The sequence below is a fragment of the Acanthaster planci genome, linkage group LG04, assembly GCF_054643075.1.
Source record: "Acanthaster planci isolate LZ-2023a linkage group LG04, COTS_SCS, whole genome shotgun sequence".
Taxonomy (NCBI): Eukaryota; Metazoa; Echinodermata; class Asteroidea; order Valvatida; family Acanthasteridae; genus Acanthaster; species Acanthaster planci.
The window spans coordinates 13,966,637-13,982,546 of record NC_141780.1 but is presented as its reverse complement, the minus strand read 5'-3'; the positions used below and the strand labels follow the sequence as shown (position 1 = coordinate 13,982,546).

The following is a 15,910-nucleotide window of genomic DNA, read 5'->3' as shown; positions in this document are numbered from 1 at the left end:
TTTAGGAATCCCAAACACCTAAAAATCATACGTGCATGGTGAAATTTGTTAAACATATAATGGGAACTGGTGTATTAAGTTTGATATTATTATTGTACAGAGTCTAAATTCTTACCAACATGTAGGGAAAAAAGAAGCATATGCTTTTGGCTTTCCCTTTTGGCTTTACACGAACAATGGTTCAGACTGGACAAGAAACATAAGACAGGAGACATGAAACAACAAAGTAAGATAAACTGGCAGGATAGACAACAGTTAAAGACAGATGTGCAAGATGTTGAGACCAGACCTGTAAAGATTGGAAGTAGATTGGCATGATTGTATGATCTGATTTTCATAATTCAAACTAATAAGGTAGGTTTGGAAAATAAGTGCTACATCTGCTTCGGTAACAGGAGCGAAAAAAAAAGATTGTGCACATCTTTCATCAAGAAAGTGTTCAAATGAACTACTTGATTGAGGAATTTCACTTGCTATTTTCTTGCCAATATTAATGAAATAATCATTGAAAGCGTTAGCAATATCAATTTAAAAATCAATTTTAGCATCGTTTTGCGTAAAATAGGACGAATTTTGTTCAACGCTCGGTTACCGAGCAACGAATTAATAAGCTCCCATGCATGTACCTTTAACATTATGCCTGTCTTTATTAAATTGTTCACCTAAGTAATTTTCTTTGCCATTCTTAAAATACCTGTTAATTTGTTTTAAAAGTTTATGTTGGTAGATTTATTATGAACTGTAGGATTCTGAAGATATGTTTATGCAGTTTTTTTCTCTGATTGAGTTATAGATTGCTTCTGTTATCCAAGGTGGTTTTGACTTATTAATATAACTTCGGAGCTCACACTGTGGAAAAGTTTTGTCATACACAATGTAAGAAATTCTCATAGGTCTCATTGACATTATCTGGCGCAAGTTTATCTTACTCTTAGTTAATGCTTACAGAGTACCAAAGAAATGTTCACGTTTTTCTATTTTTTCCATTTGTAGTAAAAACAGGTTACAAAACTTCTGAAGTGTCTTTGTATGTTCATTTTAATCCTCTCTTACTCACTCATCGGTCAAACGATGATGTCCAGAGATTGTATAGGCGGTTGTAGTTCAAATGCTACGAATTAATCTTTTGTTTTCTCTAAACATCCGGGCGACAGTCTTTTAGGATCAATGAGACGGCCGAGATTAAACGCTCTCTTTGTTTACGCTTAACAATATGCTCTCTTTGTTTACGTTTAACAATATGCTTATTTTATTTGTTATTTTCGACTTCATTGGTACTAGATTGGGGTCACAGGGGATCAGGTAAATTCCTATGTTCATAGGAAAGGGTCGTATTGAAACAAGTTGACAAATTAGATCAAGATATTTTAAATTCAGAAGGGAATAGAGTGTTCATCAGTGTTATGGAAGTGCATAGCTAGATAAGTAGGTCAATGAATGACAGATTAGTTTCACTGGTTCAACCGGTTATGCCGGTTTTGCCAGGCTGTTGTCAGTGTGGAAAATAAAATTCGTATCCACCTGGAGTAAATATGTTTGCCCACAGGGAGCGACCCATAATGAACTTGGGAAAATAGAAAATATTCTGAGTGGTTTCATGACAAGGAAACTAGATATAAACACCCATCTGACAACTCAATTGGCTCCGGACCAGACTGCTGGTACTGAACACGGGTGGCCTTTGTGTGCTGGTGGGCTAGGTTACAGGGGAACACGTGTTATTTGGTGCTGGAAGAGGTTTATGGAACGCCAAAGAGGCAAAAACATGGAGACAACACATCGATCGTTCTTCTACGTCGATCGATCGTTCCCTACATCGATCGATCGTTCCCTACATCGATCGAACGTTCCCCTACATCGATCTCTCTTGATCGACGAAGAAAGAGCGATGGAAAAAAAACAGCGATGGCGAAAGAGCGATGAAGAAATAACGATGGTAAAACAGTGGTGACCAAAGAGCGATGGAGAGAGAGCGATGAAGGAATATCGACGGAGGAGGAGCGATGAAATTACATCGAGGCGAACGGTGCACAATTTTATATATGTGCGCATGCGTATACACACTGTTCCGCCTCTGAGGGTTCAGTTGGTTATGTTTGTTGGAGTGGAGTTTGCCGCCACCATGTGTTCGGTTTGTTTGCAGATTGTCTCGTGCGCTTTGGTGGATAGGAAAAAAAACAAAGGAAATCAGTTTGTGTACGCTAAGTTCAGTGATTACTTGGTTGATTTTAAGACTATGCAGGATTATAAATAAATTACAGTTTATTATAGGGAGGGGAACGACAATTGGTCATCAGCTGACGAGGGCAATTTTTTCTTAATGTTTGATTTTTATGTAGAGCTATATAGACGATGGATCTGTTCGCCGATGTTATTTGTAATGCACTTTGGGTGATGTATGTGCATATTTTTCTTCAGTGTTATACGTACCTGGGAAGTCAATACATGTACATGTACTGGTTTCCTGCAAGGTCACAGTAATGGGTGGGTAATGCCTGTCAACATGCAAAGTTACAGTACTCTTATATGGTGCTCGGCGACGCCAAAGCTTGTTTCTGTTCACTAACGGTTTCGTTCTAATTCCCTTAATGATTTGATGATGTATACCAGGGATAATAATGTCCAACCCTTTTTGTTCTTTTTCTGAGTAGGTGCAAACTGCATATATCCATGAGTGCGCGCATGCGGGTCTCGGCATGCCTGGTGTTCCTCGTATTCACGGTCAGGTTTTGATTTATGCAATCACCGAATGGGGTAAAAAACATTTCCAGTGCAAGGTAACCTCGACAGCTCATTTTTCTTGAACACTGGCACTCACCCGGGTTTGGAAATGTTCTGGGTTAACTGCTGTGTGGATCTAATTTTATTCTGGAATGTTGTGTTACTGTGAGAAGTAGTTGTTAATGCTTTTTGTCAGCTACACCAGCCCAAGCAGTTATATGTACCGGTATAAAATGTCAGTGAAGAAAGTGAATGCGAAGTAGGGCAAGCGCTCTCTTGGGTGGAAACTTTTGTCCAGCAATTGCCTTTGGGATATACTGAACAAAAACTTAGCAATACTTGTTTCGTGAGCCTTCACCCTCAGATGCCTTCATCCAACAGGGCCAGCTACAGTTATGAAGTTGAAATACTCTATACTATGCTGCTCAGTGCAACCCCTCCCATTACAAAGTGCAACTCTATAGTCCGCAGACACTAACCCTAATTGGGTCACCCTAAATACATGCAAAACTCAACTCTAGTTCGCAATATCCATTTTCAACCCTAGTTCGTAGGCCCATAACTGCGGCCAGAGACAAATTGCCTGTTTCCCATTTGGAGACTGGATTTAGTATTCCTTTTCCTTTTTTGTGCATGTTATATTTCAAGGGTTGCAGGACAGTCAAAATCGCCTGTGCGTAATGAATCGCGATGTGTAGTCTGTCAAATTCTTTTAAGAGCATTTGTAGCACGTGGACTTGGTGGTTTGTAAAGGAGAAGGGTGGAATATAGGGGCAGGACTGCCAGCTTGTATTTCTGAAAGTATCGGATGAAACTGGGCCCTCCAAAAATTGCTCCATTTTGCAATGGAGTGTAGGCGTCAATTTTCAAAATGGCGATGAGCCTCTTGAGTGTTTTGCGGAGAGGTGACTTTTCTCTGGAGAGAATTATCTTCGAAAGTCACCAGCTATAATAGCCACTGAAAATAGAAAGGAAAATGATCTGTGCGGAGTTTGGCCGCCACCAGGAACTTTGGTTGTGTATTTCCGATTGTTTTCCTAAAATCCTAAGACGAATCTTTTTGTGTTTAGAAAATTTACAAGGGAAACTTATTAGTGCAATTATAGGTTGATTTTCAAGTTTTAACAGAATATTGTTGAAGATAAGTCCAATTGTTCGCACAGAAACATCTAAAATACGTGCAATATCCACTCTTGTGAAACCTAGTTCACAAAAAATATCCAAGTTGCTCTCGATTGATAGAAGCAGAGGGTCGACCGGGTGGGCGGGCAGTAGCCATCATGAAATGGTCAAGAATGTCAAAATCGGTACAGGGTCTACAACGCTATCCTTGGCGTAATCATTTGTAAATGAATGACATCACTGTTTGTCAATCCACACTCCTGTGGTATGCATGCACAAGTATTTGCCCGGATGTCGAAAGCAAATGTTCAGATAATGTATGGGGGGTCGACGTGGTATATGTACGTGTACATGAAAAGTAACCTTCATGGCCATTAATATTTTCGTGATTGGAACAGACTGGGCACACTTTAACATAATAAGCAGAAATCCCAACCAGGGAACTCCCTATAATGCTTAGCTCATCACCTGAACAAGTTCTGGGAGATGGTCACTTGTAAAAGTACAACACACACGTGTAATTGGGTCATTCAATGAGGTTGGGGCACCATTTGTGACGGTGTCCATAAACGATTAAACCCGTATCTTGGCCCATGAGTCCCGTGGCCCATGGTCCCACATGCAGGGAAATAGCTGTTCATTTTTAGCTGTAACAATTCAAGCCATCCCAAATTGTGCCCTAACTTCATGCAATGGCACAATTACGAGTAAATGGAAATTATGCACTTTTCCACGAATCCCCTGGTATATGTCCATTTATTTTAAGTGAAACGAAACCGCAAACAAGCAAGCCTTGGTGTCGCCGAGCACCAGATAAGAGCGTTGCACCCCGTGTTGACAGGTGTTACCCACCCATGATGGAGGCCTTGCAGAAGACCATTATTTCCCAGTTTATGCGTACATGTATAACCACGAACCGTGGTATAACCAAAGTTCCCTGCTCTACCACTGAAGAAAAACTTCACATAATGTAGGAGCTGTAACGTGTACATGCATTTTAAGTACCATGCATGACCACCAGTTTTTTAAAGACGACATACACGTTTACCAATATGTTCTCTCCATGATGATCACACTATACACATCGGCAAATAGATCCATCGTCTTTATAGCTCAACATAGAAATCAAACATTAAGAAAAAAAATTGCCCTCGTCAGCTGATGACCAATCGTCGTTCCCCTCCCTATAATAAATTGTAATTTATTTTTCTTGGAATAATCCTGCATAGTCTTAAAATTAACCAAGTAATCACTGAACTTTGTATACACAAACTGATTTCCCTTGTTTTATTCCTATCCACCAAAGCGCACGAAACAATCTGGAAACAAACCGAATACATGATGGCGGCAAAACTCCACTCCAACAAACATAACCAACTGAACCCTCAGAGGCAGAACAGTGTGTATACGCATGCGCACATATATAAAATTGTGCACCGTTTGCATCGATGTAATTTCATCGACCTTCGTCATCGCTCCTCCTCCATCGATGTTCCTTCATCGCTCTTTTTTCATCGCTCTTTCTTCATCGATCAAAAGAGATCGATCGATCGATGTAGGGGAGCAATCGATCGATGTAGGGAACGATCGATCGATGTAGAAGAATGATCGATCGATGCAGAAGAATGATCGATGTGTTGCCTCCTAGTTTTTGCCTCTTTGGCGTTCCATAGGGAAGTACCCCATAGGGGTACAGTGTCCCAATTCAAGGAAAATTCTCCGCCAGGCGGAGGCTCACAAAAAGTACCCCCCCACAGATTCTTTCAAAAAAAAGGGTCTGTTTGGGCCAAGAAATGGTGGGATTGTGTGCCAGTATGGCCCGGGATCATCTCTGTAGATTCAAGGGCACCCATCTGGGGGCAAAGCAGACAAAAATGTGATTGAAAATTTGTCAGAAGAGCCCAAGGAAGGTGAGGGATGTCATTTGAAAAATGGCCGCTGAGAAGACTTGGCAACATTGACTTTTTCGGGGTGAGTTTGTTTTTGGCGGATAATTAAAAAATTCGTTGGTTTAACCTACTAAAAATTGAAAATCAAATGAAAGCTGAAGGACCAAACAACACATTGTTTTCTTGTTTGAGAGGCCTCAGGGACTTCAGTTGCCTGCCATGGGGCTCCAAACTTGGTTGATTTTACACTATTTTCAAAGGAGCTTGAATTGGTTCAGTGCAACCATAGGGTACTTGCGGGGTACTGAGACGGTACCCGACAAGGATTTCACGAAATAGATATTTCAAATTTACTCAAAAGGAGGAAGTTTCAAGTGCCATTCGTCCGTCGCAAAATGAAGTATTTTAAATAGTATTTAATAGGAATAAGTCGAATTTCCACAGTAGGAAAGTAAATCTGGTTCAAATGGGAGTAATTTGAATATTTTTGCTTGTTGTGTGGGAGTTTTGTACACGAGAACAAAGGAAATACCCCACAAGTGTAGCTGTGTAAGGTTTTGTGTGTTTGTCTGGGACTTCATCATAAATGCCAATCAACTAATATTGGCCAATCAGAATCAGGCTTCGGAGGTCAATTATCCAACATTAACCAATCCCATTCATTTCACCGAATTTGGTGACTGGTGTCTTTTTGGAAAAGGTAGGCCTATTTGCAGGATATGCTCTCTGTACAAACTTTGAGAATTTGGATTTCTTCAAAATAAAATCCTATACATCTGTCTGTGAGTTGAGGAGCTGAAACAATTGTGAAGAAAAATAATGCTATACTGGTTTGCTACCTCCAGAAAGGTTTCGTGCATTAAATTTGTGACTTGTTCGCCATCAAGTTCCGCTATAAGAGAAATGTTTATTTTAACTGGAAATGTCATTTAAGGCCTTATCCAGCTCGGTGGCTGGAACATATCGACGCAGGTCTACGTCCTGGCCTTTAGCGGCGGCAGTTTTTATTGAGCCATCGAAATTCCCAAAAGCGAAACAGTGGAACAGGTCCAACTTCCGTGAATTCCAAGCAACTGTGGGGGCGGACCCAAGTTCAGTCTCGAAGCTCTTTGGTGTAGTTGGTGATGTTGAACCTTCAACCTGTGCGGTGGAACCCTAACTTTTAACCTAATACTTATATTACGCAAACATAATGGAGGTACTTTTCTATAGTCGGTAAGACAATCGGTGAAAATCTGAACTTGAATGAAAGACTGCCCCTCGCACGGTGAACTGTGGTCCTAATAAACAAGGTGCAAGGCATGGGAATATTTCCAAAAGAAAAATTGCTTGGGAAGTTTGGAGTTGCATGCAAAAAAAAAAGAATTGCACAAAGGAAATGAGCCCGATTTTGACGAAAAACGTGACATTTGTCATGAAATCCGCGAGCCTAAAAGATTAAGAATATCACTTTATTGGTTATTTTCTGAAAGTATAGCATCTTAGCTTCGTGCTGCTGCAAGACCTAAGAGATATTGTGAAAACTATGCTTATGATGACGAAAGATGCAAAAAGTCCGTTTTGGGGTGGCAGTTTTACCACTGACATGCAGCGGGAAGTAAACTCTCACAGGCTTCGTTCCCCCAAGGAATCGATATGAATTTTTGGTGTGACAGTGTATTTGGTGTTACCCTAAACACCTCCAGTCCATCGTAACACTTACTGCTGTGCAAAGTAACACCTGCAGTGTTAAAGTACCACCCTATGGTGTGGTCATCTGCTAACACCAACAAGTGTTGATTTTAACACCACAGTTTTTGCAGTGGGACGGGGGGGTTCGTGGTCCCCAGCGGAGGCACGTGTTCCCGATGGCCTAATTGAAATCTCTGTTGAGTTTTTATAGGTATGCAGCTGCAACTTATTATCTTGTGGTTCCCCCTTGAAAAAAATGTGTGCACGCGGGTGCCCCCACCGGAAATTTACCCCTAGTTACGCCAGTTGGAACGACTGAGAAGGTTGTCACCAGAACACCACGTAACTGTTGCCAAATATTGCAAAAATATGCTTTTTGTTTTGGTGTTCAAACTGCAAACCTGATGGTATCAGAAATTTGAAAGTTGACAAGCCATGACCTTGAAGCTGCAACTTTGTCGTTCTGACCTTTTTACTGTTATTTGAGGAAACGACTTCGTTTTCCGCTCAGATGTTGACAAAAGCAATAAAGAGTGTTATAAATGGGCTTGTTTGTCACTGCAGGAAGTTTTGGCCAGTGCCGCCGGTTATGATGAAAAAAAAAGGAATGAGATTCTGGGCAACAGGCCTTGAACAGGTTTTCTTCATAGTACACATCAACTCAAACTGGGATAAAGGTGGAGAGCGGGCAAGTGAGGACGTGACAATGCCTAAGTGAAGCGGATGGCGGAAAATCCATTTGAGTTTGACTGTAAAGTGATGCCAAACAGCCTCGTTATCGCAGAGCACCTCTAAATGTAAACTAAACAGCAGATGGAGATTATAAGTTGCCACAACCGCCAAGGGCCAGTATACTTTCAGGCGCGGATGGGGGGGGGGTATTCCTGCTCTGAGACAAAACAGCTACAAATGGGGAAAATACTTTAAAAATAACATTTAAAAGGAAGGTAGCATCCTACAGATTCTTCTTAAGTGTACAAAGTGAGTGTTACAAATAGAAGACTATAGAGTCCGCAAAAATGAGACATTAAATTAATCTGCGGGCCGACCCCTCCCCCAGAAAAATTCCTCTATCCGCCCTTGACATCTTTGGATGAGAACCCCTCATCATCGATGTCTGATCTTGAAGAAGCCAGAAGTTGCTCATTTTACTCATACAAATATTCTCGGTCGATCATCGATCGTTTAGACTACCATAGTCCATTCGAGCCCGTGTAATATTTTGTAGCGATTTTTTTCTTCTGCCCTTCTTCTTACACCTTCATCAATGGCGTAAGAGCGCTTCTGTTACCTCACTTGGGTTGATTTCTTATCTCGATTTATGTGTTTTCTTAAATTGCAAAGACTGAGTTGTGCTGAAGGACTCCGACGTTTTACAAAAAATCCAATGAGAGCACGGATGTAGTACCCATACACTCTAATATGGCCAGCCATGGAATCCGTGCAAGACAGGGGTATTAACAATCACCTATATTTTGTTACAGGTGCCATTTTTCACAAGTGCCCCCTTTTCAGGAGTGCTCTTTGCTGCTGTCGCACGGCGAACCGATGCTGTCTGTTTTAAAAAGTGGCACCGCGGCAGAAGAATGATTACAGTTGAGCCCACTTCCCATTTTTCGTTTTACAGGGGATGGGTGATGGGTGAAATACTTTTCCTTAATACGGATTCTGAGTGCCATTTGTTGGCCTTTACTAAGCCATGCAGTGGTAGTAATTGATATTGACGGATGTAGAACCCATTGCCTAAAATGGGATAATTCTTCTTTTTTTTGGGGGGGGGGCAAAAATTTGGAAAGTTTTTCATGCAACCTTTTATGGCCTCTCTTTGAGGTGCGGCCACATTTAAGCGCTTCTCATACGCTTTTTGAAAGAAGGGAAATGGTAGTTTACAAATGCAATGTTTTGCCCATATTGGGGGGGGGCAGTGGTGCAACTAAGGAGGGACAAGGCACGACCCCCCGCTCGAGGCCTCTGCCCCCGCTCAGAAACTAGAGAGAAAGAAAAAAAAGACCGTCATTGCCCTCACCCTTTCTGGATAACGGAGTTGCATTCTGATTCCGAGGAAGCACTGACCTTCCAAATGAGATAAATCGGGAAAGTACGCTGAAGTTATCTGATTTGATTTGGGTGAAATCAAATCATTTCAGAGACCAACCTTGACGAAATACCACCTGTTAATGATGTCTATTCTGCAAGTGCGACGTAAGCTTCTAGGAACCGGTGATCTTCCTATCTGGCATATTGTTGTTCTCATAGAGAGTGCAGGCACCACGCTAGTGGCGTGACCAGCAAACGTAGCTCGGGTACGTTATATAAAGCTGCAAGGACTATCCTTCAGCGTAGTGCTGACTGACAGTCGGGTCACTGGTCCTGCTCTCAGATCTTTTGTTATCGGTGCGCACGAAACATCTGAAAACGTCAATAACTCGTGTTGGTAAGTATCATAAACATGGAAGTCAGTGTAGCTGTATTATCGTCATAAAATTAACAATGTGACTTTTTGCTGTTGTTTTTGTGGTGACTTTGGAGGAAACACTTTCTGCCTGTTAGGTTGTTAATTTCTGCCTGTCATGCATGTTGAACTTTCTGTGCCGTTTAACTTTGGTGCATTTGTGGGTGAGGGTTCCACCATGGAGTTATGGTTACCACGACTCGCAAAGAAAGCCCAAGAACTCCCGGCAGGGCTGAGCCGGGACAAAATTTAAATCAAGATGACCTGATTGGGGGAAATCCAACTGATTTGAAACTTTTATCTCCGTAGCTTTTCAGAATCTCCAGTCATGATCGCACGGTATGTGCTCCCAGTTCTGGTGATCCTCGCTGGCCTATGGTGCAGTGATGCAGCACCAGCTCAACGAGCCAGTTCTTTCATTGCATCGCTAGGTGAACTATCAAAGGTGAGAAAACTTTCAAGTTTTAGAGGTAGGCCTAAAGAAATGTATCTCCTTTTCCTGACGGACCCAAGGGCACATGTTTTTGTACGCCTTTGTGAGTTCTCAAAAACTGACTCGTTGAATGGTGAATGTTATCTTGTAGCTAGCTCCATGGAGCTAACACGTCTCGGCGCAAGCCACGGTCGAGCCATATAGACCTGGAGGAGAGATTACCCGCAATTTAATGAGGGGCTGTTAGTATGGTCTGTGCCACCCTATGGTGCCACCACGGTGCCACGAATTATCTCCTCGGGATAATCTTTTCAGTCCAGCTTTCTTGCGTGCAAGGGATAGAATTAACCATAGAGCAAGGAACAGAGTGGAAAGCACTTTGTAATTACATTGTACCAGGAAAATTGGGCAGGGGCAGCACAGGGACATGACGTCATTGTATATTCTAAGAAATCCAGTAATTTCCTAGATATGCTATAGGAGATATGCTATAGGCATAGAGAAATCTCTATGCTATAGGTAGGCTGAGCGCTGAGGAATAAATATGATATGTCATTGTTAGTCAGGTGGTCGCAGCTTGTGGTTTTAACTGCTTTAAAACCTGGCTGTTCAAGTTGCAAGGAAATTTCAAAAAGCAGATGGCTCTAAATTTCCGAAGGCAGCAAGACACTTGACAATAGTGGATTCATTTGGCAAACCATTGAAGGAAGTCAATTTAAAGGTACTTTGTGGAAACTGACAATGTTTTTAAATCTCCTTCTGCTTCTCTTTTTTCCTCTTAAAAAAAACCCTTAGCCTTAAAAATAAAACCAAAATCATTTTTTTCAATTCTAATTCAAAATCAAAGTTATTGTGTCCACACGATAAATATAAAGATACATGTAATAACTGTGTTATATTCAGCAATTCACTTGCTAAAGTGTTACATTAAGGACAACAAGACAAAGAACTAGAGAGAAGTGTTTGTAAACAAGTACAAACACAGAGCTGTTTCGGGACTTTTTCACCAACAAAATAAGTATTGGCAATTGTGATGGAAAAAACCTGAAACTATGAGAGTAAAAATGAACATTTTAATATATGACTTGTCGCGTGATATTATTCTCACGATTGAGAGTTTGCTTTGTACTTTGTGGAGCTGCTCACAATAGCTTAAAAATTATAATACTTAAAAATAACATATACGACTTCTTCGACTGTTGACGTCATCACGAGTGTATGTGATACCAGTTACAAGAAATGTATTTCTTTAATGTCACGTGACTTGTCACCATATGAGGTCAGAATAAAATCAGATCAATTTGGGTATAAAACCCTTCTCTGTCCAGCCATACACAAAGTTTCAACCGCATCGGACCTGTACTGCTCGAGGTACAGTGGTTTGAAGAGATCCCCTTTAATGGCACGTGGGTTGTCTCCTGATGACGTCATCATGGCTAAATATGCTCAATATTTGCTTAAAGCACTACCTCTCCAGGATATAAGCAGGGTTTCAACCCAGCACTAACACCGACAGACGCATTCTGGTGAAAAAAACTTAACGGCTTTTACCACTTTTTAAACAATAAGCCTACTTCCGGTTTAAACCGGAAGGAAGGGTCATGTTATTTGACCTACACGAGACGAAATCAAGACCACATTTTATTCTAGCACTTGCTGCAAACTGAATGTTGCGGAGGCCACGGTTGATTTTATATGGATTTTTATATATTTCACGCTATATTTAAATATTCAAAATTTAATAATAAATCACGTGATGACGTCATCATGACATAAATATGTTAGAATTATCTTCGTTGTATAGCTAGTTCTTGCTGTAAGTTTGACGATGATCAAGGATTACTAAGGTACGAAAATAGCGCCTCGAAAACGTGTACAAAGTCAATGGGCTGAAATAAACATGAAAAAATCAATAATAAATCACGTGATGACGTCATCACGACGTCATACATTTGGACGTATGTTTTTATCAAGGTCTGTGTTGGCTGTAACTTTGAAGTTGATCAAAGCTCCCAAACTAACCCAAATGCTCGCTTTAAAATGTGTACAAAGTCAATAGGCTGAAATAAATATTGAAAAATCAAGAATAAATGACATGATTACGTCATCATGACGTCCTTTACTTACAGTAATTTTTGTATCACGGTCTGTGTTGGCTGTCACTTTGATAACCATCAAACATCGGAAAGGTTTTAAAATTGTACCTTGAAAACGTGTACAAAGTCTGGGGCAAAAAACTCCTTTGCGGAAACACTGCTCCCTTAAGTCCATGTCACGTGATTTGCACTTAAACTGAATACTTTTAAAGAAATATTACTTCATATTCCGACTCTTAGGCAGATTTCAAATAAAATAACAGAGCGTAAAGTACCCAATATCTCTTTCGTTCTGATAGTAATCTTCCGCCAAAGTTAAAGACTATTTGTTCACTTGTATTAAGTAGAAACACGTGTACAAAACGTATGGGTAAATATAAAATATTCAAAAATGAATATAAAAAAGGCAATGACGTCATCGTGACGTCATACATTAGCTATAAATCTTGCATCAAGGTCTTTGTTAGCTATTATTTTGCCATCGATCAAACATTGCACAGTTACCAAAATTGTCCCTCAAAAACGTGTACAAAGTCAATGGACTATAAACTCGTTTGCAGAAACACTGCTCTTTTAAGTTCGTGTCACGTGATTTGCGCTTAAACTGAACAATCTTTATGAAATATTACTTCATATTTGGACTCTTAGGCATATTACAAATGAAACAACACCGCGTAAAGTACCCGATTTCTCCTTCGTTCTTATAGTAATCTTGTGCCAAAGTTAAAGACTACTTGTTCACTTGTATTAAGTAGAAAAACGTGTACAAAACCTATGGGGAAAAATTGAATATTCAAAAATGAATATAAAATAAGTTAATGACGTCATCATGACGTTATCCCTTTGCAATAAATCTTGCATCAGGGTCGTTGTTGGCTATCACTTTGGGAACGATCAAACACTGGAAAGTTACAAAAATTCTGGCTCAAAAACGTGTACAAACTCAATGGGCACGTGTGCAGGAAAACTGCTCCTTTAATTTCATGTCACGGGATTTTTGTCTAAACTGGAAAAAAACTTATTAAATATTTTTTAATATTTGCACACTTGGTTATTTTTGCGATCAAACGGAAGGGAAAATTTAGTCTGATTTCTTTTTCGTTCTGGTAGTAATTCTCGGTCGAAGTTGGGGACTGCTCACGCATTATGCTGGACAATGTGTGTACAAACTGTGTGTTGTGCAACAACGCCATCCATGGTTCAATATAGGACAGTTTGTTGAAAATTGAAAGCCCAGGCAGATGTAACCGTAATTCTGCAATAGCGCCCTCATAGCCTGATATAGGACAGTCCGAAAACTGTGTGCAATCTGTACGTGTACAAAGTCTATGGGGAAAAATTAATTCTTAAAAAATCAATAATAAATAAGATACTTAAGTTATCACTGTGAATTTCTTCTAGGACCGTCCTTGGATAATGGTTCAAAAGTCTGCCACGTTTGAAGTCGATCAGATTTAGTAAACTGCCAAAGTCGACTGGTAGAAGGAATTGAGTTGAAGAAGAAGAAAAAAGAAACTAGAGAGAAGTGTTTGTAAACAAGTACAAACACAGAGCTGTTTCGGGACTGTTTTACCAACAAGATAAGTATTGTTGATCAAATCTCTCAAACAAACCCAAATACTGGCTTGAAAACGTGTACAAAGTCAAGGGCCTGAAATAAATATTGAAAAAACAAGAGCAAATCACATGACGACGTCATCATGACGTCATTTATTTACAATAATTTCTGTATCAAGGTCTTTGTTGGCTGTCGTTTGGAAAACGATCAAACATCCGAAAGGGTTCAAAATTGTGCCTTGGAAACGTGTACAAAGTTAATGGGCAAAAAACCCCATTTGGAGAAACACTGCTCTTTTAAGTTCGTATCACGTGATTTGCGCTTAAACTGAACAATTTTTATGAAAATTACTTCATATTTGGACTCTTAGGCATATTACAAATAAAACAACAAAGCATAAAGTACCCAATTTCTCTTTTGTTCTGATAGTAATCTTGCGCCAAAGTTAAAGACTACTTGTTCACTTGTATTAAGTAGAAAAACGTGTACAAAACCTATGGGGAAAAATTAAACATTCAAAAATAAGTATAAAATAAGGTGGTGAAGTCCTCATGACGTCATCCCTTTGCAATAAATTTTGCATCAGGGTCTTTGTTGGCTATCACTTTGGCAAGGATCAAACACTGCAAAGTTACAAAAGGTGTGGCTCGAAAACGTGTACAAAGTCAATGGGCTAGAAACACGTGTGCAGGAAAACTGCTCCTTTAATGTCATGTCACGTGATTTTTGTCTAAACTGGGAAAAACTTATGAAATATTATTTAATATTTGCACACTTGGGTTTATTTGCGATCGAACGGAAGGGAAAATTTAGTCTGATTTCTTCTTCGTTCTGGTAGTAATTCTCGGTCGAAGTTGAGTACTACTCACGCATTATGTGGGACAATGTGTGTACAAACCCTATGTTGTGCAACAACGCCATCCATGGTTCAATATAGGACAGTTTGTTGAAAATTGAAAGCCCAGGAAGGTGTCACCGTAATTCTGCAATAGCGCCCTCATAGCCTGATATAGGACAGTCCGAAAACTGTGTGCAATCTGTGTACAAAGTCTATGGGGGAAAATTAATTCTTAAAAAATCAGTAATAAATAAACTACTTAAGTTATCACTGTGAATTTCTTCTAGGACCGTCCTTGGATGATGGCTTAAAGGTCTGCCAAGTTTAAAGTCGATCAAATTTAGTACACTGCCAAAGTCGACTGGTGGAAGGAATTGAGTTGAAGAAAAAAAAAAGAAAAAAAAGAAAAAATGAAAAGCTACGGAAATAGAGGTCAGAAAGGTCACTCAATGTCTCTTGAACAAAGACCTTACCTAACCTTGACATTTAGTAAAACAAGCAAGTTCCTAGCCCAAACCTTTTAGAAATAAACAGCTACTCCCTGTTTGACCAGGTGTAGGGGTCATAAAGGTCACGCATTCTATCAGAAAGAAAGATATCCAAAACCTTGACATTTGGTGAAAGAATCATGATCCTAACCTTACCTTTTTTCAAATGAGGAGCTACTTCCTGTTTGACCGGAAGTAGAGGTCACTGAGGTCACACAATGTGTCTCAAGGAAAGATTTTCCTCAACCTTGACATCTGGCAAAAGAATCCAGTTCTTGCCCTTACTTTTTTAAAGCAAGAAGCTACTTCCAGGTTGACAGGAATAGAGGTCACAGAGGTCACGCGTTGTGTCATGAAAAAAGACCTAATAAACCTTTACATTTGGCAAAGGAACCAAATTTATATCTCTGCTTGTAATTTGACACCCGATGATGTCATCATGATGTCATCACAAAGCAATCATCTTTTTATTGAAGTAGTTGCTTCTTGTAATTTTGATGAAGATCGAAGTTTGCTAAGTCACCGAAATTGCCCCTTGAATCTATGTACAAAGTAAATGGCCAAAAATTAAATGTTCAAAAATCAATAATAAATCATTTGATGACGTCATCATGACGTCACTGCTTCAGTATGACGTCTTTA

General features: G+C 39.9%; 1 protein-coding gene across 20 annotated transcripts in view; it reads left to right on the top strand.

Moving 5' to 3' along the window:
- Positions 1 to 15,910, top strand: part of LOC110990757 (uncharacterized) — a 111,066-nt gene that overhangs the window by 59,729 nt on the left and 35,427 nt on the right. For 2 of the 20 annotated variants that reach the window (XM_087136111.1, XM_087136110.1), the window contains exons 1-2: positions 9,683 to 9,837; positions 10,165 to 10,300. The exons of the other annotated variants lie outside the window; for them this stretch is intronic. In XM_087136111.1, coding sequence (XP_086992237.1) covers positions 10,184 to 10,300 — 117 coding nt within the window. In that variant the 5' untranslated portion in view covers positions 9,683 to 9,837; positions 10,165 to 10,183. Of the gene's footprint in view, positions 1 to 9,682; positions 9,838 to 10,164; positions 10,301 to 15,910 lie in introns of those variants that run through there. 20 annotated transcript variants of the gene reach the window in all.